This window comes from Tenrec ecaudatus, chromosome 12, assembly GCF_050624435.1.
Source record: "Tenrec ecaudatus isolate mTenEca1 chromosome 12, mTenEca1.hap1, whole genome shotgun sequence".
Lineage (NCBI taxonomy): Eukaryota > Metazoa > Chordata > Mammalia > Afrosoricida > Tenrecidae > Tenrec > Tenrec ecaudatus.
This window is the reverse complement of record NC_134541.1, coordinates 109,474,948-109,498,412: the sequence shown is the minus strand read 5'-3', so window position 1 is coordinate 109,498,412 and position 23,465 is coordinate 109,474,948. Positions and strand designations below refer to the sequence as shown.

Genomic DNA, 23,465 nt, shown 5'->3' with positions numbered 1-23,465 from the left:
TGTTCTGTTTCATCGGGGTTCTGTCTCTTTCATTGGAGAGTTGTTTAAATCATGCAAGTCCTGACCAGTGTGCGGAGAACTCTCACGCCTTAAATAATGACAACTTTTCCTTGCTTTTTCAAGTCATTATATTTGAACCTGCTCAGGACCCTGCCCTGCTTTCCCTCCAAAAAAAAAAAAAAACAAAAAAACTCATCCAGTCAATTCTGACTCACAGTGATGCTATAGGATAAGGTAGAGCTGTCCCTGTGCGTTTCCAAGGCAGTAACTCTTAAGGTCAAGGAACGCCAGTCTTTCACCCCAGGAGCTAGAGGCTGGTGAGTTCAGTGGACTGGAATGGACTGGATGGCAGTGAATTTGACCTTGTGGTTGGCAGCCTAACACACGTGCACGACACCACGGGGGCTCCTGGTAAAGTAGAAGGGCAGCGAGAAACAGGAAGACCTTCGACAAGATGGACTGACTCGGTGGCTGCAACCAGGGTTCAAATTAACACTGGTGAAGACAGAGTAGGACCAGGCAGTGGAACACAGGTGTCTGAGTTGGAAGGGATTGGGCAGCAGTTAACAACCAAGACGCCCCACCCCCCTCCACCGCAGCTCTGCCCTCCCCCCATGCTCTACTATCTTCCTGGAAACATTTGCAGCACAGGTCAATGTATATGTAGAAACATCCCGTGTCAAAGTTATATGAAGGGGCTTTGAAGAGTTCGTGGGGAAATGGATATTAAAAGATAATGGAATTTCCCATTAACCTTTTGAAGTTCGTGTGTGTGTGTGTGTGTGTGTGTGTGTGTGTGTGTGTGTGTGTGTGAGAGAGAGAGAGAGAGAGAGAGAGAGAGAGAGAGAGAGAGAGAGAGAGAGAGAGAGAGAGAGAGAGTCCCGTGAAGGAGTCACCACTCGACACACCCCACCCCGCACAGTGGGCCTCTCACCTGCCCACACATGCCCAATATTTGGTCTGGGCATCGCCAGTTTTCCTCGTGTGGCGAGGAGGACTTCGATGTTTGAATCTGTGCCTCCCGCTCGCCGATCCTGTCCGCTCCTTATTTTGTTTAAAACACAGGCTGCATCCCAACGCCCCGGCTGCCGCCTCCTGGGCTTGTTCCCGTTTACTCTGCGCCCTCCGGAGCTCCAGGAAGGACCTCCCCGAACCCTTCCTCCCTGGCATCCTTCTCCGCCCCGGCTCCCGCTGGGGCTCCCGTCCCCACGGGTTCTGACGCTCCTTAGCTCGCTGGGCCTCCCACTCCCGCGCCTGGCTGGGGGCCGGGTCTCGGCTTCCTGGCCATCCGATTGGTCTTTAAATGTTTCGGCCTCGGGAGGGGGCCGCGCGGGAGGGGATGCTGAGAGGTGGGAGCGCTGCGTGCCAGTCCCGGGACGCTCGGGGCCTGGGGCCTCGTGGCTTCGCGTCGCGCGCGGAGGACCCCGACTGGGCTCCAGCGGAAAGCGGCTCAGCCCCCGGGGGTCGCACCCGCCGCCGAATGCGCAGCGCACCATGCGGCCGCGCGCGCTCCGACCCCTGCTCGGGCTCCCGGCGCTGCTGCTCCTGTGGCTTTCGCCGCTCTTCTGCGCCCCCGAGCCGGCTGCGCAGGACGTAAGCCAGGGCGTGGTGAGTACGGGGCCGCGGGTACCCAGGCCCCGCTGGCCTTCGGAGGGGAGTCGGGACGTGGCGTTGTGTATGTGTGTGACGGGGAGGGGTCCGCCTCCTGGGTGGCCAGGGCTGTTATCCAGTTGGGAGCCTCGCGTCCCGGGCCCCTGGATGTGGATCCCCGACGCCAAGTCCGCGAAGTGGGCGGGGTCAAGACGCTTGGTTCCGAGACCCCACTCCAGTGTCCGAAGCGTGACGGGGACAGGGTTCTGGGGACCGGGATTCTTGGACTCAGAGGGTGAAGGAGGAGCTAGGAGGGGGGTTGGAGTCCAGGACTCCGGGGTCCAGATAAAAGCCGGAGTTGGGGAGAAGCTGCAGGAGGGGGAGCGGCTGCCGCCTGGGACTGGGCGCCTTGGGCGCTGCGAAGATCGGGTTTCCAGGATGGCAGGGGAAGGGACGGGCGCCACCCTCCCAGTGGTCCCGTCTCTCATGCTTCTGTGACCTAGGACTGGCTGACCCGCTATGGCTACTTGCCGCCGCCCAACCCCGCCCAGGCCCAGCTCCAGAGCCTAACGCAGCTGAGCGACGCCATCAAGGTCATGCAGCGCTTTGCCGGGCTGCCGGAGACCGGCCACCTGGGTAGGTGCCCCCCTGCCGGCACCCAGCCCTCTCTCCGAACCCAGCCCTCTCTCCACACCCAGCCTGAGGCCCTGAGCGCGGTTCTTTGCCTCCCTGTGTTCTTGAATCCTGGGGTTTACCGAAATGCTGAGGATCGGCGGGAACCCCAGGTATTCCAGGTTCAACAAACGTGGGCGCTTCAAAAAATTCGCGGAGACGTTGCGCGATCTCTGTTACATTTTCCAACCAGCTTTTTGAAGCCCCCTCCGCCAAGAGCAGTTCGAACCCCCCAGCCCCTCTGAGGGAAAGATGAGGCTTTCTGCTCCTGTAAAGAGTTACCTTCTCAGAAACCCTGTCCTGTGGAGTCACTATCAATAGGCATTGACTCTATGGCATTGAGTTTGGGAGCCCGGTTAGTGGGGGTGGGGCGCTGCACCTTAAGGGTTCCGCTGTTAACCTAAAGGTTAAGGGTTCAAGTCCACTGCAGCTTCCAGCAAGAGCGATGAGCCTGCCAGCGCCGGTGAAGACGGACAGCCTCACAAGCCCGGTGTAGAGTGGGGATGAATCGGACTTGAAGGCAGTGACCTTGTACAAAAAAAAAAAAAATCAGTAGAGGGCATCCTGCCCAAATTCACGGGACCTGGAAGAACAGAGCAGCCTGGTGCCTCACGGGCTGTCTGGGGCTTCTTGAGAGAAGGGGCCGCTCCAGTGATGATCGTGGCCCCGTTCGTGCAGGTTAACACCCTAGACTCTAGGAACTAAAGGGAGGAAGAAGTCAATAGCAAGGAACTTCACCCCAAGCCATTGGATTCCAAGGACCTCATAGGACAGAGCAGAACTGTCCCAGATGGTTTCCGAGAATGTAATCTCTGCGGACCGAAACTGTTGCGTCTTTCTCCCACTGGGCCGAATGGCGTGTCTTCCAATTCCTCATCTTTGGGTTAGCAAGCTTGAATGCTTCAGTCGCCCAGGCGAAAGAGGAAGCTGATATCAGCCAGTGTTTAGAAGAAACCGTAGAGCATGGGGGAGGAGGGAGGCGGGCGGATGAACTGCTTCCTATAAAAGTCATGTGGGACCCTCTGCATGGAAACTTCACAGCACCCTACAAATGCAGTAGCAGCGAGTGTTTTTGTCGAAAATCAAGTGCTCAGGGCCCTGAGGGGTTTGGACTGGCCAGGACCCAAACCTTTTAAAACCCCAATACCCACTATGGTCTAGTTCGTTCTGATGTGTACCACCGACTCTCTGGACACAGAACATCCCAGACTGGGAATCTCGATGGGACCAGCCACCTCCCAGAGACCCCCATCCTTGGAGAGTGAGGACCTGGGTTCCTCTCTAGCAATTACCCACCAGGGCTCAGGAAGTGGGGCCCCAAGAAACCTTGACCCCAGACGCCAGCAGTCATGGCTTAATTGTACTCTGTGGCTTCAGGCTCAGTTTTTGTCATTACTGCAAGTGACTCCATGTGACAGTCCTCTAGAGGGTCCTCTTTATGGGTCCCTGCATGGGAACGGTCCCTTAGGGCAGCTTAGTGGTTTCGAACCGCTGACTTTGTGGTTGGCAGCCCAACTTGTAGCCACTACTGCCTCACCAGGGCTGGACTGACTCATGGCCTGGGTTCAGCTCCTGCTGACTTAACCTTTTGAGGCATCAAGTTTCCGTCTGTGGGCAGTGAGCTGGCCCCATTATTCGGCAGGCTGCTGAGCGGAGCCCCGATCCCTTTCCACAGACGCCCAGACAATGGCCACCATGCACAAGCCCCGCTGCTCCCTGCCTGACATGGTGGGCGTGGCAGGGCTGGTCCGGCGGCGTCGCTATGCTGTGAGCGGCAGTATGTGGAAGAAGCGGACCCTGACTTGGAGGTGAGTCCTGCTCCCCGCATTGCCACTTGAAGCTGCCTGCAGGGGCCGGGGTGGGGGTGGGGGTGAGCTTGCAAAGGCTACCTGCCCCCATGCCAGCATCCCCTCCTCCGACAGCCCTTCTCCTCTCTCCCCAGGGTGCGCACCTTCCCGCAGAGCAGCTCGATGATGCCTGAGACTGTGCGGGCCCTCATGCAGTATGCCCTGGCTGCCTGGGGCGTTGAGTCGGGCCTCAGATTCCAGGAGTCAAGGCCTCAGGACCCTGATGCGGATATTCTCATCGACTTTTCCCGGGCCTACCATCAAGACAGTTACTCCTTCGATGGGCCTGGGGGCACCCTGGCCCACGCCTTCTTCCCTGGGGAGCACCCCATTTCTGGAGACACGCATTTTGACGATGAGGAGGCCTGGACTTTTGACTCTGAAGGTACAGCCTCCCTTTCTGAAGGTCTGTGTGTGTCCTTAAAAGGACTGAGGTTCAGTGATACTTATCCACAAGTTGTGTTGGCTTATAGAAGCAGACATTGCTTATTAATGTTTATGATTTATTGGTTGTTGGCACCGTGGATAGCATACACAGCAGAAACAGACGTTTTCAACATTTCTACATGTAGAAACATTCAGTGATGTTGGCGACATCCTTCCAGGTGTGTGATCATTCTTCCTCTCCTCTGAGTTGATTCTCTCTCATTAACATAAGCACCCGTCCTCTAAGAGTCCCACCTAACCTTCTGATTGCTTTTGTCAATTTAGTTCCATATTGATTCCAAATAATCAAACCCACTGCCACCTAGTTGATCTCAACTTGTAGTGACCCCCTATAGGGCAGATTAGAGTTGCCCCATAGGGTTTCTGAGGCTATAAATCTCTACAGAAGCAGATAGCCTCATTTTTCTCCCAAGAAGCAGTTAGCGAGTTGTGGACCTTTTGGCTAATAGCCTAACTAGCCTTTTGGTTAGCAGCTCATTGGGCCATCTGGGCTCCTTGATACCCCGACACCCCATAGAGATAGATCTTAAAGAAATATAATGCTCAAAGCAGCCATTCTTTATGGGTTAACCTAAAGTATTGTTAGATTCAGGAGATAATTTTGGTTTAAAGATTTTCTAGGAGCAATTGTTTCAAGGGTATATCCAGTCTCCACGGCTACAGAAAAACTGGATTCCACGAGAATTTGAAATTCTACATGTCCCTCCTTTTGATCAAGATTCTTCTATAGACGCTCTATAGAACAGTAGCAGTTTGAATTCAGGGTGTCAGCAGGGCCATGGTGTCTCCAAAAGCTCTTAGACTTTTCCTTTGTGTGTCTCTCAGCCTTGTGGTAGCCCAGACATTCCTTGGCTTGCAGCTGCAGCATGAGTCTTTGGTCACATGGCCCTCTTCTCTCCGTGTCTCTTCTCTTTTTTATAGCACTCATATTGGGTTAGGACTCATCCTACTCCAGTATGACTTCATGCTACTTTAATTGATAACATCTTCAAAGACCCTCTCTTTCAAAACAAGGTCAAGTTCACAAGGGATGTGGTGGAGAGATGGGACTTCAAGAATTCAATTATACAATTCATGATAGAGGGTGTGTTAGTCTGGGTACTTTAGAGAAACAAATCCACAGAAACTCTTGTATAAAGAGAGTTTCATATAAAGGTTAAGTGCACATCAAGAAAACATCCTAACCCAGTGCTGCCCTCAAGCCCACAAGTCCATTAACCTATATGTCCAACACCAATCCACAAAGTCCTCCTCCATCTCACAAAACACACACTATGATGCAGACTGCAGGAGGAAAGCTGAAGCAGTGAATGTGTAAGCATCTCAGCACTGGCAGGGGTCTCCACACAGTTTCCACACAGCTGCTCCAGTACCCAGGGCTGCATCAAGGTAGGTCCATGCAGCTTTTCCTTGGGGATGTCTTGCAGAAAGTGAGCCTTGTCAGTTGAAGCAGGGAACTGGCTAAGGCAGCTGCACCCTGGTCCAACCATCAGGAAGCAAGAGACCCATGAATTAGAAAGGCAAGGCTCACCAAGCCCTTCATCTCTCCGTGCTTCAATTAACCTCACATGTGTTTATCGGCCAGGTTGGCACAATAAACTTTAATTAACTCAGAGGGTTATCTTGTATCTAAATGTCCCGGGTGATCCCAACAGTCTGTGATAGACTACTAACCTAAAGGTTGATGGTTTGAACTGCTTCTGTGAAGATGGCCATCACAAAACCCCTGCCGAGAGCACAGAATCAACTCAACAGGGATGGGTTTTAATTTTGAAATCATTTTATTTACTTATTTGTTACTTTTATTGTGAGTTGTGGTTTGTAGATCCGTTTTCCATTCAGCAATTCATGCCCATTTTGTTTCATTTCATTGAGTGCCATCTCCACAGTGTGACATTACTCATTCGCGTCTTCCCTGCTGCCATTCCTCCTTCTTCTGAGCTCTGTCCTTGGGAAATGCTGCCCTTTTGATCTCAAATGGTTGTTGATTCTAAAGTGCGCGTGGCTCTTGGATCTCCTGATAGAGCTGCCTATGGTGTGGCTGAAAATTGAGCCACAAGAGTGAATTCAGTTCCTGACCAGAAGGGTGAGGAAGGGCTCTGTTTTCAAGGGTTCCATCCATCTCTATCTGACCAGCCCGCCTGGTCTTGTGGGTGATTTGGGGGTCTTGCTTCACATTTTTCTGCCACTCTTATCCAAGGCCTCTTCGTGTGAGCCCTTGCAGAGTGGTAGGGATTGGTAGCCGGGCACCATCTAGTTAACAGGTGTGGCAATGGTTTGGGTTTGCTTGTTGTTCTGTGCCTGTGCTTTTTTTTCTGTGTCTAGCTGGGTGCTGAGGACTTAAAAAGATGCACAATCACACCTCCCCGCTCAGCTGAGTCAGAGTAGTGAGCCACAATCACCACACAGGGTCAGGGAAGCATGAGGTTGTCTGCAGGTGTTCAAAGGAGATACCTAGCCAAGGCTCCCAGGTAAAGGACAACTTCCTAGAAGGGCCTCTGCTCACTCAGCAAACCTGTACAGAGAGCCACAAAATAGCCCCTGAAGTCTTCTTAAAACCAAATGGCAGTTTAGTGTGATTGGTAAACAGTGTCTGCAGTATACTCTCAAAACCTCTGTGTCTGGGACCCAAAGGGGCCTCAGTGGTGGGTTAGACACTCAGCTGTGAATGGTAAGGCTGATGGGTGGAGTCCCCAGCTGCTCCTAGAGAGAACAATGAGGCCGTCCACTTCTGGAGGGATGTCCACCCTCGGAAACTGGTGGGGCAGTTCTGCCCTGGCCTCCAGGGTCACTATGAGTTAGAATTGACTGGACAGCAGTGAGTTTGGTTTCCTATGGGATCTAGTTGGAAAGAGCAAGTGGAAAGATTAGATCAGTGGGAAGTGAATGGAGGGGAGTGAGCTGATACTTACTGGGGGAGGATGGATTGTGATGAGAGTTGTGCGTGCCCCCAAGGAAATGATTTTTAAAAAGAAAGAAAGGAGAAGTGGTCAGTAGTACAGTAAGTGACACAGGCCTGGATTTGGTCATCAGGGGACTGAGTGACCTTCTTGCCTGCAGGCTTGGTATGTGGGGAAGAATCCCGACCGCAAAACCGTGAGAGGAGCTGAGGAAGTGAACACTGGGTTTAGAGGACCCAAGAACATGGCAGTGGGAGGGAAGAGAAGAATCCTATGGGTGGAGTATGAGGGAAGCAGACCCAAAGCAGTGCCTTAGGCTGAAGGAGTCTGAGACATTCTGGGATGCTGGATTTGCCATTAGGGAGAAAGGGGTAGTGGATGGGAGAGAGGTGGATGAATAAATGGGTTGGTTGGTGAACTGGATGGGTGCATGGATGAGTAGATCAGTGAATGGATCGCATAAGTAGATTGGGGGATGGATTGATGAGTGAGTGGACCAGTGGCTACATGGATGGGTTGGTTGGAGAACTGAATAGGTGAGTGGATGGGTGGATAAATAGATTAGATGAATGGAATGGTGGAGTAATGAATGGGGGATAAGTGGATGGGTGGGTTCATTGGTGAACTGGATGGGTGGTTGAATGAGTAGATCAGTGAGTGAATGGATTGGATGAGTAGATTGGTAGATGGATTGATGAATGAGTGGATGAGTGAATGGGTTAGATGAGTGGATGGATGGATGGATTGGTTGTTGAGCTGGATAGATAGATGGAGGGTTGGAAGCAAACTGCATGGGTGAATTGGTGGATAGATGGGAACATGGATGGATTGGAGGATAGGTGGGCATAATCTCAGTGGAGTTGAGGGAGGCTGGTGTGGGCACAGGGAGGGACAGGATGCAGGTGGTGAGCCTGGAGGAACATGTGGGTGTCCCAGGTGGACCGCAAGTGGCTGATTACATCTGATGGCCTCTGTTGATAAAATAGAAATTGCATTTGTCAACATTTGCCATCAGTTAGTGGAAAGCAGAGGTTAGATAATAGCGTGCCTGGGTGGAGGTGGAGTGAGTCTCAAAACCAAGCAGGGAAAGGAGGGCAAGGCTGCTGCCTTCTGGGCTCCTGGAGCTGGGTCTGCTCTTGGGCGCTTTTCTCCCCCGGCGGCAGGGACCATGTGCATATGCAGGGTCCAAGTGCATGCAGGGTCCAAGTGCATGCATGGTCCGAGTGCATGCATGGTCCGAAGCCCAGAGGGGCCAGTCAGACTGGAGAAGCAAGCAACGCACAGAACAGGCATGTGTGGTCTCCCTGGACATTCTGACACCCAAGTGCCTCGGGTTTCTCAGAAAAAAGGGTGTAGAATGGTGCATGCAGGGCAGGGAACTCGGGGTGCCTGACAACAGGGGAGGGCACTGCCAACTGACGGCCGTCCATCTGTCAACCAGGGAGCTGAGGGGAGAAAACTTCAGACCTCAGGGCTCATTTCCTTGCAGCCCACTTTCAGCTTTGCTAACCTTGGTTCCAGATTTCCATTAAGGAGTAAGAAGCAAGGGAAGCCTGTTGCTCTGTGGCTGTCTGACTCTCTTCCGTCCTCTCTTGTCCCCCTCCCTCCCCGCCCCTCAGCAACGGCAGCAAGAGGAGGGTGAGAGAGCTGGGGCCCTGGGCTCTGGCGCCTGACTGGGACCCTAGGGAAGAGGCCAGTGTGGTTGGCGAGGCTGCGGGGAATGGGGGCCAGGAGACTGTGGTCTGAGAGAGGCTGCTGAGGTGGCAGATGCTGACTGCAGTGGAAGGGGTGGGGTGGGAAAACAGGGGGTGCATTGAAGGGGAGGGCTTCTTCAGTCTGGGTGGGGGTGATCTTGGGAGCTAAGAGACCAAGGAGGGAGCAGCTGGGGGAGGGACAGCTCTTAGGGGGAGGGGAGCACATACTTCCTCCTGAGAACTAGGAAGGGCACCCCTTCGACTCCACTTCCCCCACAGTGTTTCTTAGATCCACCTCACAGGCCAACCTTCCTGGGGGGAAGGGGAGGCAGCGTGAGCTGGAATACCTCTGTGCAAGGTCATCTCCTTCCTCTGTCCAGGTGGTTCCTCCTTCCCGCCCCTCCCCCAGAAGAGAGGACACATCTCTTCAGTACTGACCCCAGGGTCTAGTACAGTCAAACAGGCAACACTTACAGTCTCTAGTCAATGACTGGGGAAATAAATGTCCCAGGGCTACTCCACAAGGCCTCCCAGACTTTTCTCAAGCCCCGTTGCCCACGTTCACAAGGAGTTGCCCCTTTGATGGTGCTGGTGCCCCATGCCCCCAGCCAGCTCTCTCTCCCTCCCAGATGGCGATGGCACAGATCTGTTTGCCGTGGCAGTTCACGAGTTCGGCCACGCCCTGGGCCTGGGCCACTCATCAGCACCCAATTCCATCATGCGACCATTCTACCAGGGCCCTGTGGGCCACCCCAGCAAGTACCGCCTGCCCCAGGACGACCGAGACGGGCTTCATCAGCTCTATGGTATGACAGTGGCAGGGCTGCCCTAGGCAACCTGAACCCCAGGCCTGGAAGCAGGGCAAGGCACCCACAACTTCATTCTCTCCCTGCAGGGAAAGGGCACCAAACCCCACACACCGAACCCACAATGAAACCCCTGGCACCTCCACGCCGGCCTCCCGTGCTGCCCCCAGACAGGTGAGCCGCACCCACCCCCACCCTCAGAACTCAGCTTCCTGGGGAACCCACTGGCCCTCCCCTCTGCACTCAGCTGCCCTTACTTCCGCAGGCCCTCCACCCCAGTCCCTGACCGCTGCGAGGGCAATTTTGATGCCGTTGCCAACATCCGAGGTGAAACCTTCTTCTTCAAAGGTGAGTCACTTCGCTTGCTGCCCACCTGGGCACAGGTGACCGCCAGCTCACCCACCTAGTGGTGCTATGGGCCTTCTCTGGCCACGAGACAAAAACCAGGAAAGTCCCGGGCAAACCAGGGCAATTCTGGGTCCTGATTCCCATGCCAATGGTCCCTGGGGGGTGGGGGCCTATGGGAGAGCATCAAAACTTCTCCCCTCTAAAAGCCTAAAAGTCCAATCAGCTGTCATTCTGTGGATCTGGCTCTCGGGCCCTCCCAGGTGTATCGAGCAGAACTGAGCTCCCTATGGGCAGAATTGTCCCGTGCGCTCCCAAGACTCTTGATGGGCGTCCAAAGCCCCGTCTTTCTCCCGTGGTGCTGGGTGGTGGTTTCAGACTTCTGACCTTGCAGATCTTTGCCCCTCTCATAACCCCCACGCAGCCAGGGCCCTACACGGTTCGCAAGGACTGTTTTCTCAAAAGCCGGGTCTTTCTTTCAAGGCGCCTCTAGGACGATGCATTCCCAACACTGACCATTCATTTAGGAGCTGAGCATTTACGCATTGGCATCACACATGACACGGGGAGGAAGACCTCCTGATTGACCCGCCCCTATGCTCTTTCCTCCAAAGGTCCCTGGTTCTGGCGCCTCCAGCCCACGGGACAGCTGGTTTCGCCACGGCCGGCCCAGCTGCACCGCTTCTGGGAGGGGCTGCCCATGCAGGTGAAGGTCATTCAGGCTGCCTATGCACGTCCCCGAGATGGTCGGATCATCCTGTTCAGCGGTGCGCACATCCTCCTGGGGACGGGGGGAGGACTAGGAGGTTTGAGGGAGCCTACCCTGACTGGCTGGGGCCTCCCATCAGGCCCCCAGTTCTGGGTGTTCAAGGACCGGCAGCTGGAGGGGGCGGCCATGCCGCTGACCACGCTCGGGCTGCCCCCTGGGGAGCAGGTGGATGCTGTGTTCTCTTGGCCGCTGAATGGGAAGACCTACCTGGTCCGCGGGCAGCAGTACTGGCGGTATGACGAGGCGGCTGCCAGTCCGGATCCTGGCTACCCACGCTCCTTAAGTCTGTGGGAAGGGGCACCTTCCGCCCCCGATGACGTCACCATCAGCAACACAGGTAGGAGAGCGCAGGGAAAGGGGCTGGCCCTGGGGGGTGGCCTGGAGAGACAGAAGCACTGGGGGGCAGGCAGCTTGTGGGGTTCTTGGGAGAGATGCAGGGTGCCACAGGATGGGTGTGCTGGGGGAGGGTTTGGGTCACTCCCTTGAAGTGTCCTCTTTGTCTCTACAGGTGACACCTACTTTTTCAAGGGCACCTACTACTGGCGCTTTGCCAAGGGCAGCGTCATGGCTGATGCCGACTCTCCGCTTCCCATGGGGCCCAGGTGGCTGGACTGCCCTGCTCCCAGCAGTGACCCACCCAAAGTGCCCTCCCAGCCTGCAGGCTGCAATTGTCAGTGTGAGATTAATGGGGCTGAGGGACGCCCGCCCCTGTCCCTGACCCTCCTGCTGCCCCTCCTGACCGTCCTGGTGGGATCCATTGCCTCTTGCTGAGATACAGGGCTGGACAATCTGAACAGACAGCCTCCCTTTGCTGGACCTGATGGGGGCTGCAAGGGCGCCTCACCAAGGTCGGAGTAGGGGGCTTCGCAAGCTGGAGTTGGCCAGTGTCCCCCAGGACTGCGCTCTCCTGCTGTCACAGCAGCAGCACACCTCCCACACCACCTCCGCTGTCCCAGAGCCCCTGCCTGGGGGCACCCACTCAGCAGACTCAGCACTTCAGGTGTCAGGTTACAGGGGTTCAGGTACCGGGCAGCTGACACTTCCGACCCCACAGAGGTCCAGGTCTCCTATAGAGAAGGCCAGCCTGGGGTCTGGGAAGACTAACACTGTGAAACAGGGCAGACGTCACGAAAGTCTGACCTTTTCCTGGCAGTGGAGACCTTCTAGGCGGTGCTGACCACAAAGGAACTTTCCTTTTCTTGGAAGAGTTAACCTTTCCTGCACAGCAGCTGGCGCCTCCTCTCTGCCCCTGTCCTCCTGGCACCAGAGGCTGGCACGAGCGTGGGTTAAGCTGAGGACAAGCAGACGCTGCAAACATAGCCCCCATCTTCACCCACTGCTCTGAGATTCCAGAAGCTTCTCACTCTGCCCTGCCCCCACGATGGCCCAGTGCAATTACCCCACCCTTGACCTAACCTTGAGATCATCTCTGAACCCTAGGGAACTGATCTCTGGCATTAAAAACCAAGGGAAAAAAAACCCACCATTTTCTCCTTTCCAGGGCCCAACACTTTTCAAGAATTCTCTACCAAGCCCACTGATAATCTTGGTTAGAGGTGGCCACCCCCATGGATGGGGTCCACCTTAGTGCTGCCTCAGCAGCAGCCCCAGGCCTTCCTGGAGCTGAGGCTGTAGGGGGCAGGCTCACTGAGCCCAGTTGATCAAGACCACCCAGGCCAAGTCAAGGACAAAAGTCAGACATCTTCCCCCGGACCATGACCAGGAAATTCCAAGCACCCAGAAACCCACCTGAGCTCTGACAGGCTTCTCTCCACCTGAGCTCTGACAGGCTTCTCTCCACCTGAGCTCTGACAGGCTTCTCTCCACCTGAGCTCTGACAGGCTTCTCTCCACCTGAGCTCTGACAGGCTTCTCTCCACCTGAGCTCTGACAGGCTTCTCTCCACCTGAGCTCTGACAGGCTTCTCTCCACCTGAGCTCTGACAGGCTTCTCTCTGAAGATGAGGAAGAGAAGAGGTGCTTTTTACAAGCACATCAGCCTGTTGGTGGGGAGGGAGCAGCAAGAATTCCTAGCTCCAAATCCCTTCATTTCTTCTGGGCTTCAATGTGCCCAGGGTCAATTTTGGTGGTGGAACTGGGCTGGGCCGAATGGTTCTGCTCAGCAGAAGTTGGAAACCCAACTTGAGCGGGGACAGCAGGGGAGGAAGACAGCAGGGTGGGTGGGAGGAGGACAAAGAGCAGAACCCAAAAGATGACGGACGCACGGCGGTGCGTGAGTAAGGGTATTCAATGTGAATGTTGAGATGGTGTTTATTGCAATAAAAACATCCTGGCTCTGACTCTTCCCTGACTTTATATATATTATATATATATTTCCTTTTCTATGAAAATGGTTTTTAAAAATCATTTTATTTGGGGCTCATACAACTCTTATCACAATCCATACATATGTCAATGTGTAAAGCACATTTTGTGTGTGTGTGTGTGTGTGTGTGTGTGTAAAGCACATTTGTACATTCACTGCCCTCATCATTCTCAAAACATTTGCTCTCCACTTAAGCCCCGGCATCAGCTCCTCATTTTTCCCCTCCCTCCCCACTCCCTTCTCCCTCATGAACCCTTGATAATTTATAAATTATTATTTTGTCATATCTTGCCCTATCCGATGTCTCCCTTCACCCACTTTTCTGTTGTCTGTCCCCCAGGGAGGAGGTCACATGTAGATCCTTGTAAGTGGTTCTCCCTTTACAGCCCACCCTCTCTCCATCCTCCCAGTTTCTCCACTTACACCACTGGTCCTGAAGGGATCATCCATCCTGGATTCCCTGTGTTTCCAGTTCCTATCTGTACCAATGTACATCCTCTGGTCTAGCCAGATTTGTAAGGTAGAATTGAGATAATGATAGTGGGGGGCAGGAAGCACTTAGGAACTAGAGGAAAGTTGTATGTTTCATCGTTGCTACATCACACCCTGATTGGCTCGTCTACTCCCCGATACCCTTCTATAAGGGAATCTCCAGTAGCCTAAAAATGGGCTTTGGGTCTCCACTCTGCACTGCCCCCCTCATTCACAATGATAAGATTTTTGTTCTGATGTTGCCTGATACCTGATCCCTTTGACACCTCATGATTGCACAAGCTGGTGTGCTTCCTCCATGTGGCTTTGTTGCTTCTGAGCTAGATGGCTGCTTGTTTACCTTCAAGTCTCTAAGACCCCAGACGCTATCTCTTTTGATAGTTGGGCACCATCAGCTTTCTTCACCACATTTGCTTATTCACCCACTTTGTCTTCAGCGATTGTGTCAGGAAGGTGAGCATCATAGAATGCCAATTTAAAGGAGAAAGTATTCTCGCATTGAGGGAGTACTTGAGTGGAGGCCCAATGTCCTTCTGCTATCTTAATACTAAACCTATAAATATATGCACCTAGATCTATTTCCCCGTCCTCATATATAAATATATTTACATATGTGCATGCCTTTATTTAGACCTCTATAAATGCCTTTTGCCTCCTAGTTCTCTCCTCCATTTCCTTTGAGTTTCCTCTTGTCCCACTATCATGCTCAGTCTTCATTTGGGTTTCAGTAATTCCTCTTGGTTACATTACCCTTGATCACGCCCTACCAGACCTCCTACACCCTCCGCACCACCGATTTGAATCACTTGTTGATCCCTTGTCCCTGGGTTTTTTAACACCACTACCTTTCCCCCCACATCTCTCTCTCCCATGTACCCCCAGAACTGTTGGTCCCGTTGTCAGATTGTTCATCCAGCCTATTTTATTTAAACAGACCTGCAGAGATAATAACATGCACAAAAACAAGACAGAGCAAAACCAAGCAACAATATACAACAGAACAACAAATCAATGACAAAAAACAAAACACAACAAGAAAGAAAAGCTTGTAGTTAGTTCAAGGACTGTTTGTTGGCTCTTCCCTGACTTTTAAGACTTGATGAAGTCTGCCGTACAAAAGCTCAGCATCAGACTAGTTGCTTTATTATTGTTTTTTTATTAACTTATTGGGGGCTCTTACATCTCTGATCATAATCCATACATTCATCCATTGTGTCAAGCACAGTTGCACATATGCTGCCATCATTTTCAAAGCATTTTATTTCTACTTGATATTGGCTCCTCATTTTCTCCACCCTCCCCCAAGAGTTGGTCATCTTTAATGTATTCTTTGACCTCAACTGGATCCAATTTTCTCTTCACAGCCCAGGGGTTGTATTTCTTGCCCACATCTGGACTTCCCCTGTCCCCAGCAGGTCAGAAACTGGAGGGACCAAGACAGGTGTCCTCACCCTTCCAATGGCCCCAGCCTTTTTTCTATTCCTGTCTCACACATGTGCTCAGCTTTCATGCCAGCCCTCCCTGGTCTATAAATTGGCTCACCCTCATCTGGGAGCAGACCTCAGCTGAGCTGCACACAAAGAACAAGGGGGAACCACAGACAGTACCTGTCTGCTGGAGGAGAAGGTAACTTTCTGAGTGGAGGTCTCAGCTCCTCCATGGGTACAGCTATGCTTGATGGTGGGGGCTGTCAGAGAGAGGGACCTGAGCACAGAGAGACTCCTAGGGGTAGAGACACAGCGGTAATTCCCTCCCACCTGACCCTCCTTCACAGGCTTCTGGAAATCCACCCACCATGGACATGGATGGCCAGGCGGTGAGTGAGCAGTGCGGAAGGACGGCTGGGTTCTTCCGTCTCATTTCCCCCGGTTTGCACCCCACCAGCTCTGCCAGTCCCTTCACGTTGATCCCCCTGGGTCATGCATGGGGAGTCTACTGGGGGCCAGGAGTCATAGGCAGTGGAGCCTTCTGCTAGGATTCTGTACTCAGAAAGGCTTGCACTTGGCTAATACTCTGCCATTGCCACCTTGAAATTCAGAGTCATTTTTGATACCATCCTGCTGCATTTCACTTGGCCAGTAGTGCCACAATTGATGTGGGGAGTCTGGATTTTGGGGCCAAATCTGGTCTAGGAGGTAAATGATCGGAGTAGGGCAGGGCATTTTGTGCGTGTGTTGGAGGTGGGATGTTGTTTGCGTGTGTGTTTGAGGAGGCATGTTGTCTGTGTGTGTGCGCACAAAGGCATGTGGCGTAGGTATTTCTGGTTGTATGTCATAGCTTAGTCAAGGGAGTCGAGTTACCACAGTGATGGGGTTGGGGATTGTTTTAGGATCAGATTCTACATGCTTGTGGGGAGCTGGGGAAGGGAGGGGAAGTTAAGGTTTCAGAAGAATCACCAACCCAGCGCCCCCTTCAGACCTGGGCCACCTGGCGGGGAGGGGCCAGTGCTGGCTTTCCTACAAATGTTGTAAGTTCTCCTCCAGTGCCCAAGCGTGGCTCGGGTAGCCCAGGACTGACCCAGCAGCTATGTTATAGAGGCTCTGATTAGCTCCACGACAAGAAGTTCTTCCCCAAGTCTGTCTGCTCTGGGTGGTGAGGACTCGGGACTGGGATTTCCTGGATGCCACCAAGAGCCACCAGGAGAAGGATCAGGCTGCTGCTCTACCTGTTTTCACATCCCCTGCTACAACCCAAAGTCAACCCTCAGGACGTGGGCAGGTGAGCCCCTGTGTCCCTCACATCTGGCTCCAGGTCAGGTGTCCCCACCCCATGCGCTCCACAGTCTGGGTGGCATGAAAGGATCGTGGTGATGAGGGACAAGCCTATGGCATGGTCCTCCTCGGCCGGCCCTCTCTCTGGACACACCTCTCTTACTTACACTCCTCTAGACACTCCTGTGAGGTAGGTCAGGGACATGAAGGGGTGTCCATGTCTCACAGCATGTGGGCACAGGGCAGGGGCTGTCAGGTGTCTGTTTCCCTCACCTGGGTCTGACCCCAGATGGGTGGGGGGAGTTGGAATGGGCTGGAACTAGACTATCAGGTTGAGGAGCAGGGAGGCCAGGTGCAGACTCTGTTATGATACTCAGCTGTCTGTCTAGTCCATTTCCGCTGGTAGAAAGTCTGTGGGTGCAGAGTAGAACTTGGCTTCCAGTTCTTTCTTGTGAAGCACCTGTGATTCCCAGTAGAGCACTTTACCATTTGTACCACCTCAGAACATCTGGAGTGAATTTAAGGCAACTAATGTTTAAGACATAGTGTGATTGAGACATCAATCTCATATTCAAGCATCCACTCTTCAACAGTTCCATCCTATCCAGGAGAGCTGTGCAATCATGACCACAATCCATTTTAGAACGTTTCCTTCTTCCTTGTACCCCTTGTTATTAGCTCCCTATTTCTCCCCAGCCTCCCCCGCCATAACCCCAAGAAACCATTAGTTCAGTGACTGTCTCTCCTGATTCACCTCTCCTGGAGTTCATATCCCCCAAAACTTACAAAAACAAAGAAACCAAAAAGCTAACAATGAAAAAAAATTTTTAATTAAAAAAAGCTAACTATGATAACATAATAAAATTGAGCAAAACCTTAGTTGAAAAGAAAGCAGAAAATATTAAAAAGTAGAACAACTTTAAAATGAGTCAAAAAGAGAGATTAAAAAATATTTAAAATTTAATTTTTAAAAGGGAGGTCAAATGATAATTCAATTTTAGTCCAATGACAGCTGCCGGAATCCACTTTCTTGTGCACCCTGCAGGTTGGTAAGGCTGTTCACATCCCTGATACAATGGATAAATGGATTGTTCTTTTTTTTTTTTTTAACAATTTATTAGGGGCTCATCCAACTCTTATCACAGTCCATACATATACATACATCAATTGTATAAAGCAAATCTGTACATTCTTTGCCCTAATCATTTTTTTCTCCTCTTTTCTTTTTTTACATTTTATTAGGGACTCATACAACTCTTATCACAATCCATACATATACATACATCAATTGTATAAAGCACATCCATACATTCCCTGCCCCAATCATTCTCAAAGCATTTGCTCTCCACTTAAGCCCTTTGCATCAGGTCCTCTTTTTTTTTTCCCCTCCCTCCCCTCTCCCCCCTCCCTCAAATGGATTGTTCTTAGAGCTGTAAGAGCCCCGGATAAAATGATTTATTAAATAAAAAAATAAACAAACTGTTACATTTTAACCTGACTATATCTACCATGGTCAACTTTATAATGCTGTCTGATAACAGGGCTATCCACATCCCTTGCCTATCTTTGTTCAGAGGGAATTCACCGGAGGCTTAATCCGTGTGTGGACCCTGCAAATGGAGGTAGGGCTTCTGCTGTCATCCATAGCCTCCTGCAAAGCAGGTGGTCGCAGTGGAAGCCCAGATCCCATTCCCTCCTTCGGATGCGGATTATATACAGCAACCCGCTCTTACTCTTCCCTAACCGGGCGATTCAAGCCTAACACTCAAGGTAAACTTCAGTCTTTCCCTTCACCTAAGAGTGGCCCAGGTAGGTATAAGCTAGCTCAAGTACTTGGGGCAGAACTCCTGGCTCCCATGTGGGCTCCCCCCATGGGTGCCCCTGAGCTTTCCTCTCCCCAGGACAGCTGGAAAGTGGACGCCATATGTCCCTTGGGTGCTCGTCAGAGCACAGGCTGATGGCCATGAGGCACTGGCTCAGCTGGCCCCTCCCCCCACTTCACTGCCCCCCCTACCCAGCCCTCCTGGGTTAGGGGGAACCTATGAATTGCTTAACTGTTCTGACTGGGAAGCGGTATTGCCTGAGAGCCCAGGAGGGGGGCATCTGTATGTGCCTGGGACAAGGCCAGAATCCAGCAGGGTGTGATCAGATCCTGCTATGGGCTGGGCCCTCAGGGCCAGCTCCCCCCCTCCCTGTCTCCAGAGCTGTGGGAGGGAGAAGGTGGGCGTTTCCACGAAGGCCTCCTGAAAATGGAGCCCCTGTTTTCCCAGAGTCCCATGAGTTGTGGGGGAGGGGGCTGGGGGCACGCCTCAGGCTATGTTAGGGTTTAGGGCAGCACTTACACAGCCAGACCTTGGACCTGACCCCACCTTCCATCCTTGCAGGACCCTGCTCCCTTACCTCCAGAGAAGCTGCAGGAGTTACGAAGGCGAACAAACAGTCCCGTGGGTGCCTCTGCTGACCCTGAGAACTCAAGGGGCATTAGCTTTGTGGAAAACTTTTGGGCCATGCTGCACAGAATGTTCCAGATACTGCTTCAGAAATTGGAGAAGGAGTTTTCCACTGCAATAGAAAAGGAGAGTGTTTTTTCCTGGATGAAGAAAATCTTCGAGTATATTATTTCAGTGGCAACCTTGCAGTATTGAGCCTAGGTTACTCGGAGTCTGTAGCCACCATTGAAGGCATGCTTACTCCCACCTCACTGGCCTTTCTAACCTGCCAACCCTAGCTGACCACCCTTGATGCCCTGCTTAGTCCCATCCCCATGAGATGGCATCTCGTTGCCCGCTTACGAAGCACCCTCTCTGCCTGACCGTCTTTCTCTGGCTCTCTCTCGCTGGCCGCTCTGGTGCAAGGTCTAGGTCACAGCATATGTGAATAAAAGTGGAATGGCAGGTATGAGTAGCTACTGGAACCTTCTGCGATAAGTCGGAGTTTAAAAATCCTCATGACTGGACCAATAGGAAACATGATAAACAAAGGAAAGATCGAAGTTGTCAAGGATTTGGTTTTGTTTGCATCCACAGTCCCCGTCCGGGACACAGCAGGCCGGAAATCAAAGGAGCCTGCCATTGGCCTTTCCAGCTTGGGTTCATCAGCACTTGCGATGACATGGATGTATCAGAAGTCTAACGTGGGACCCTCAGACTCGGCCCCTGCCCGCCTCAACAACAAACTGCTTGAGATATTTCCTTTAGATAATCTTCTCTGTAGGAACACACATTAAAGAAGGGTTCCAAATTCAAACTGGCCTTGAGTTCATCTTTGAATCTTAAACCTAAACCACCCCTTGGCGCTTCCTCGCCCCTCCACCATCGTGTGAGGGTGGCTGCCTTCCATCTCAGAAGACTTATAGTAGGACCAAGAGGTTCCTGGACAAGAAACAATAGCATGATTATCTCCTTAGCCAATGTATTCAAATGAGACCTGGTAATAAAATGTGGTACAACTCCAAGAGGAGACATTGAAGAAGAACCAAGCTGGATGTATGAGACTCTGGGGATGCCTCTGACCACACATGCTGTCCAAGAGCCCAGTGCTTCCAGTGTCCCAGGAGGGGAGCCCATGAGGGATTTATGGGTACCTCCCTCCTCCTTGGGTTCATTTGAGTCCTGAGGTGTAGCAGTCCCAGGGGGACCACAGGTGGTCAGGAATCAGCTGGATGAGGAGTGGACCCAGGCCAAGGGTGGCGGCCTCTCAGTCACCACCACAAAGAGGAATGGCTAGAGAAACACCTTTTGCCCCCACAAATTCCCCTCTAGGCCCACTCTCACTGGGACCATAGAGAAGAAAGTGTCTGGGAGCCATAGTTCCTGGTTAGGCAGTTGGCCCAGCACATTCCACTACAAGTACAGCTACATATCTGTGTTAATGGGGAGGGGCCGTGCGTGTGTGTGTGTGTGTGTGTGTGTGTGTGCATGTAACTGGTCTCTAGGAAGCTGGATCATGTAACAGCCTAAGTGTCATTGTTCCCGTCAGAGATAAACGAGTCATGTGGATGAATCTCTGAGAGCTGAAATGGTAAGACAGTCTTCTTCCTGTCTGTCTGCTCTGGGAGTGAAAGGGGTGGGGGTGGGGGTGGCAGGATCTACTGTGTGAACCTGAAGACATTCAGGGACACCTGGGACCAAGGAAGGAGAAGGATCAAGTGAGTGGCCCCCACATCTGACCCTCTTAAGGCATGAGATTTTACGCACATCTTTGGATATAATAGAAAGGCAATTTTCAAGCGATGGACAGGTGAGTCCATGTCCTTGTACCTGGCTCCAAGGTACACTGTCTCCACCCCCATGATTTCCCCAATTGGGATCATGTGGGGTGGGGCTCATGGGGACAGTGCTACCTGAAGTTTTTTCAGCCCTTTTCTAGGACACACGCTTCCATAGCTACTCTTTCTGCCAGACACCCCTTGAAGGCAGGTAATGGGGCCTGAGGCCCAGGGGGATTGAGCGTGTTGACAGCTTTCTGGTCGTGGACCCTAGTTGGGGGCAGGTTGAGAATGTCTGGAGCTTGGTTAGAAGGTTGAGCAGCAGGGAGGCTGAGTGAAGGTTCTCTCCCTGTGGTCAGTTCAGTTGTCTGTTTAGCCCGCCCTGGCTCTCAGTGACCCCACATGTGCAGAGAAGGGTCACTTCACAGGGGTCTCGACTATTTTTTCAAGGAGCAGATTGACAGGCTTGTCCTCAGTGGTGCTCCCAGGTGGCTTCTCCCAGGAGTGAAGCACAAGTCAGCTTTTCCGCTACCAAGGACTCCTGGCTGATTCTAAAGTAAGCCACTTTCTCCCCAGTGGGTGGTGTCAAGTCTAGCACTGTTAGAGTTCAGCTTTGTCCTTGCCCTTCACCTACAGGTGGCCCAGACACAAGCTGGTCCAGGTGATGGGGTCTGGGCTCCTGGCTCCCTCGGTCTAAGCTGTGCCCCCATGGGAAAGCCACAGTGGGGAGACTAGCTAGAAGCATGCCCCTGCCTCCGAAGTTCCCCAGGATGACTTGAATGGGAGCTGACTGGGCCTCCTGGAAGCTCAGATTCAGAGCACCAGTCCCCAGTCCTGTGCGTCTGAAGTTCAGGTCCAGCCCTCTCTCCCGCTGTTTCACCAGCCCCTGGTTTGTGAGATGGCTGTGCCTTGCTCCGCTGCTCTGGCAAGGAGAGGGGAATGCCTGAGAGCTTGGGAGGTGGGGAGCTGGACCGGCACCTGTCCTAGCCCTCGACTAGACAGCCATGCCAGAATCCAGCATGAAGTGCTCAGAAACAGGCCATGGGAACGGGACAGCTCTCTCCTGTCTCTCAGCTGGGGGAGGGAAATGGCGAGGGGTTCCTGCAAACGAGTCTTCTCTTTTCCCAGAGTTCCATGAGTCTGGGGGAGGCCTCAGCCTGAGTCAGGGTCTGGGGCTACAGCTACACAGCCCAGTCCCTGCCCCCTCTTCCCACCTGCAATGCAGCAGGAGCTCCCAACCTCCATGCCTAAAATGCAACAGGTCGACTTCTGTCAAAAGGCTGGTCCCAGGACTTCAGGGAACCTGCCACCCAGGGAGGGCTTTTCAACCTGGCTGAAGAGAACGTTTTGGGAGCTGCTTCAGAACACAGTGAAGACCTGGCAGTAACTTCAGGCCTCCTTGGAGCAGGTGTATGTACACCTGGGTCTGTAGCAATGCAAGGGCTTTCTGCAGCTGCTTGTTTGAGTGGATGAAGTGCCTCCTCATGGCCTAGGCCAGCCAGGGATCTGTGGCCAGTTCAAAGCAATGATTTCCACCACACTGCCTTTGTCCCCTGTCAACCCTGACCAAACACCCTTTGCAGCCTGGCTTAGTCCCTTTCCCATGTCACCTTGCCTAGCTCCCCTGCTCCCTGGCTTTCCTTCTGATTTGCCCGGTCACTTTGGTGGTATTCTGCTCAAGGAACTGTTGGATGAAGGAAACAGATGGTCCCCGGAATGTTCTGTGACAGATGGGGAGGAGGACAGCAGCAGGACCGTGGATCTAAATCATTAGATTAGGCAAAAGGTCTGGGGGTCTGTGACCTGCGTGAATGGCCCCCATCAGCCCTCTCTTGTTCGCAAACCACGTGTCCATCAAGGACATCTGGCCCGTGCGGCATTAAGAAAATGGCCCTCCCTGTGCCATCTGCAGCTCTCTGTCAGAAGCTAAAGCCGCAGCATTGTGAACGTGGGGGCGGTGGGGGGGGGGTGATCAGAAGGGAACGGGCCAAGTGATCCAGTTCTATGTCTTGTTTTATCTTTTTAATGTGAAAAAATGTTAAATCTCAATAGAAGAATTACATGTAGGAAAATGCAATGATGTTCTTCCTTGAAAAGAGGGAGAAGGAGAGAAAAAGAAGAAGGCGAAGGTGTAGACTGTGAGGTCTTTCTTGTCAGCCTCAGTCTGGGCACTGCTGACACTGCCCACCATGGCCGACCCTGCTGTTGTATGAAAGCCCAGAGGCAGAGCTTCCAGCTCCCCAGCCCTTTGTAAAGCATCACAGTGGGGCGAGAGGTGGCGGCTGCACACAGTAAGTGCTCAATAAATGCACACTACCGGGCCTGGCCCTCTCCACCCAGCTGCCCCTCCCGGGACCCCAGTGCCTTTCCACAGACAAAAGGGCCCTTAAGTCCGGAGTCATACTACCCACTGAACAAAGGGCTGCGGACGGGGGGAGGGAGGCATGGCTTCACAGTGCAGAGATGAGGGCCTTTGGGGACATTCAGAAACAAAGCGCACATATTTCCAGCAGGTAATTTACTTGGGGTGTTGGAAACTACACTCCTGAGGCAAGGGGGTGCTTGGGTGCGTGAGTGGCAGGGTTGGATGAGCTGAACCGAGGGCGCCGCACAGCAGAGAGATGACCTGGGAGTTGTGGGGAGTGGGGCGGGGGGGTGACG

At 52.8% G+C, this 23,465-nt stretch overlaps 1 protein-coding gene across 1 annotated transcript; it reads left to right on the top strand.

The window, feature by feature from the left end:
- Nucleotides 1–1,494: 1,494 nt before the first annotated feature.
- Nucleotides 1,495–11,891, top strand: MMP25 (matrix metallopeptidase 25). The gene is made up of 10 exons (XM_075528067.1): nt 1,495–1,608; nt 2,094–2,226; nt 3,938–4,070; nt 4,205–4,494; nt 9,780–9,956; nt 10,046–10,130; nt 10,222–10,304; nt 10,916–11,068; nt 11,150–11,407; nt 11,579–11,891. Exons 1-10 carry the CDS (start codon nt 1,495–1,497, stop codon nt 11,839–11,841), a joined length of 1,689 nt encoding a protein of 562 aa, XP_075384182.1. The 3' UTR covers nt 11,842–11,891.
- Nucleotides 11,892–23,465: the final 11,574 nt, after the last annotated feature.

Excerpts from the sequence above, each read along its gene's own strand:
- MMP25 (XM_075528067.1), top strand. The coding sequence starts at position 1,495 with ATGCGGCCGCGCGCGCTCCGACCCCTGCTCGGGCTCCCGGCGCTGCTG. Across the intron at positions 10,131-10,221 it reads CCCGTGCTGCCCCCAGACAG|GCCCTCCACCCCAGTCCCTG; the intron begins GTGAGCCGCACC and ends TTACTTCCGCAG. Across the intron at positions 10,305-10,915 it reads TGAAACCTTCTTCTTCAAAG|GTCCCTGGTTCTGGCGCCTC; the intron begins GTGAGTCACTTC and ends TTTCCTCCAAAG.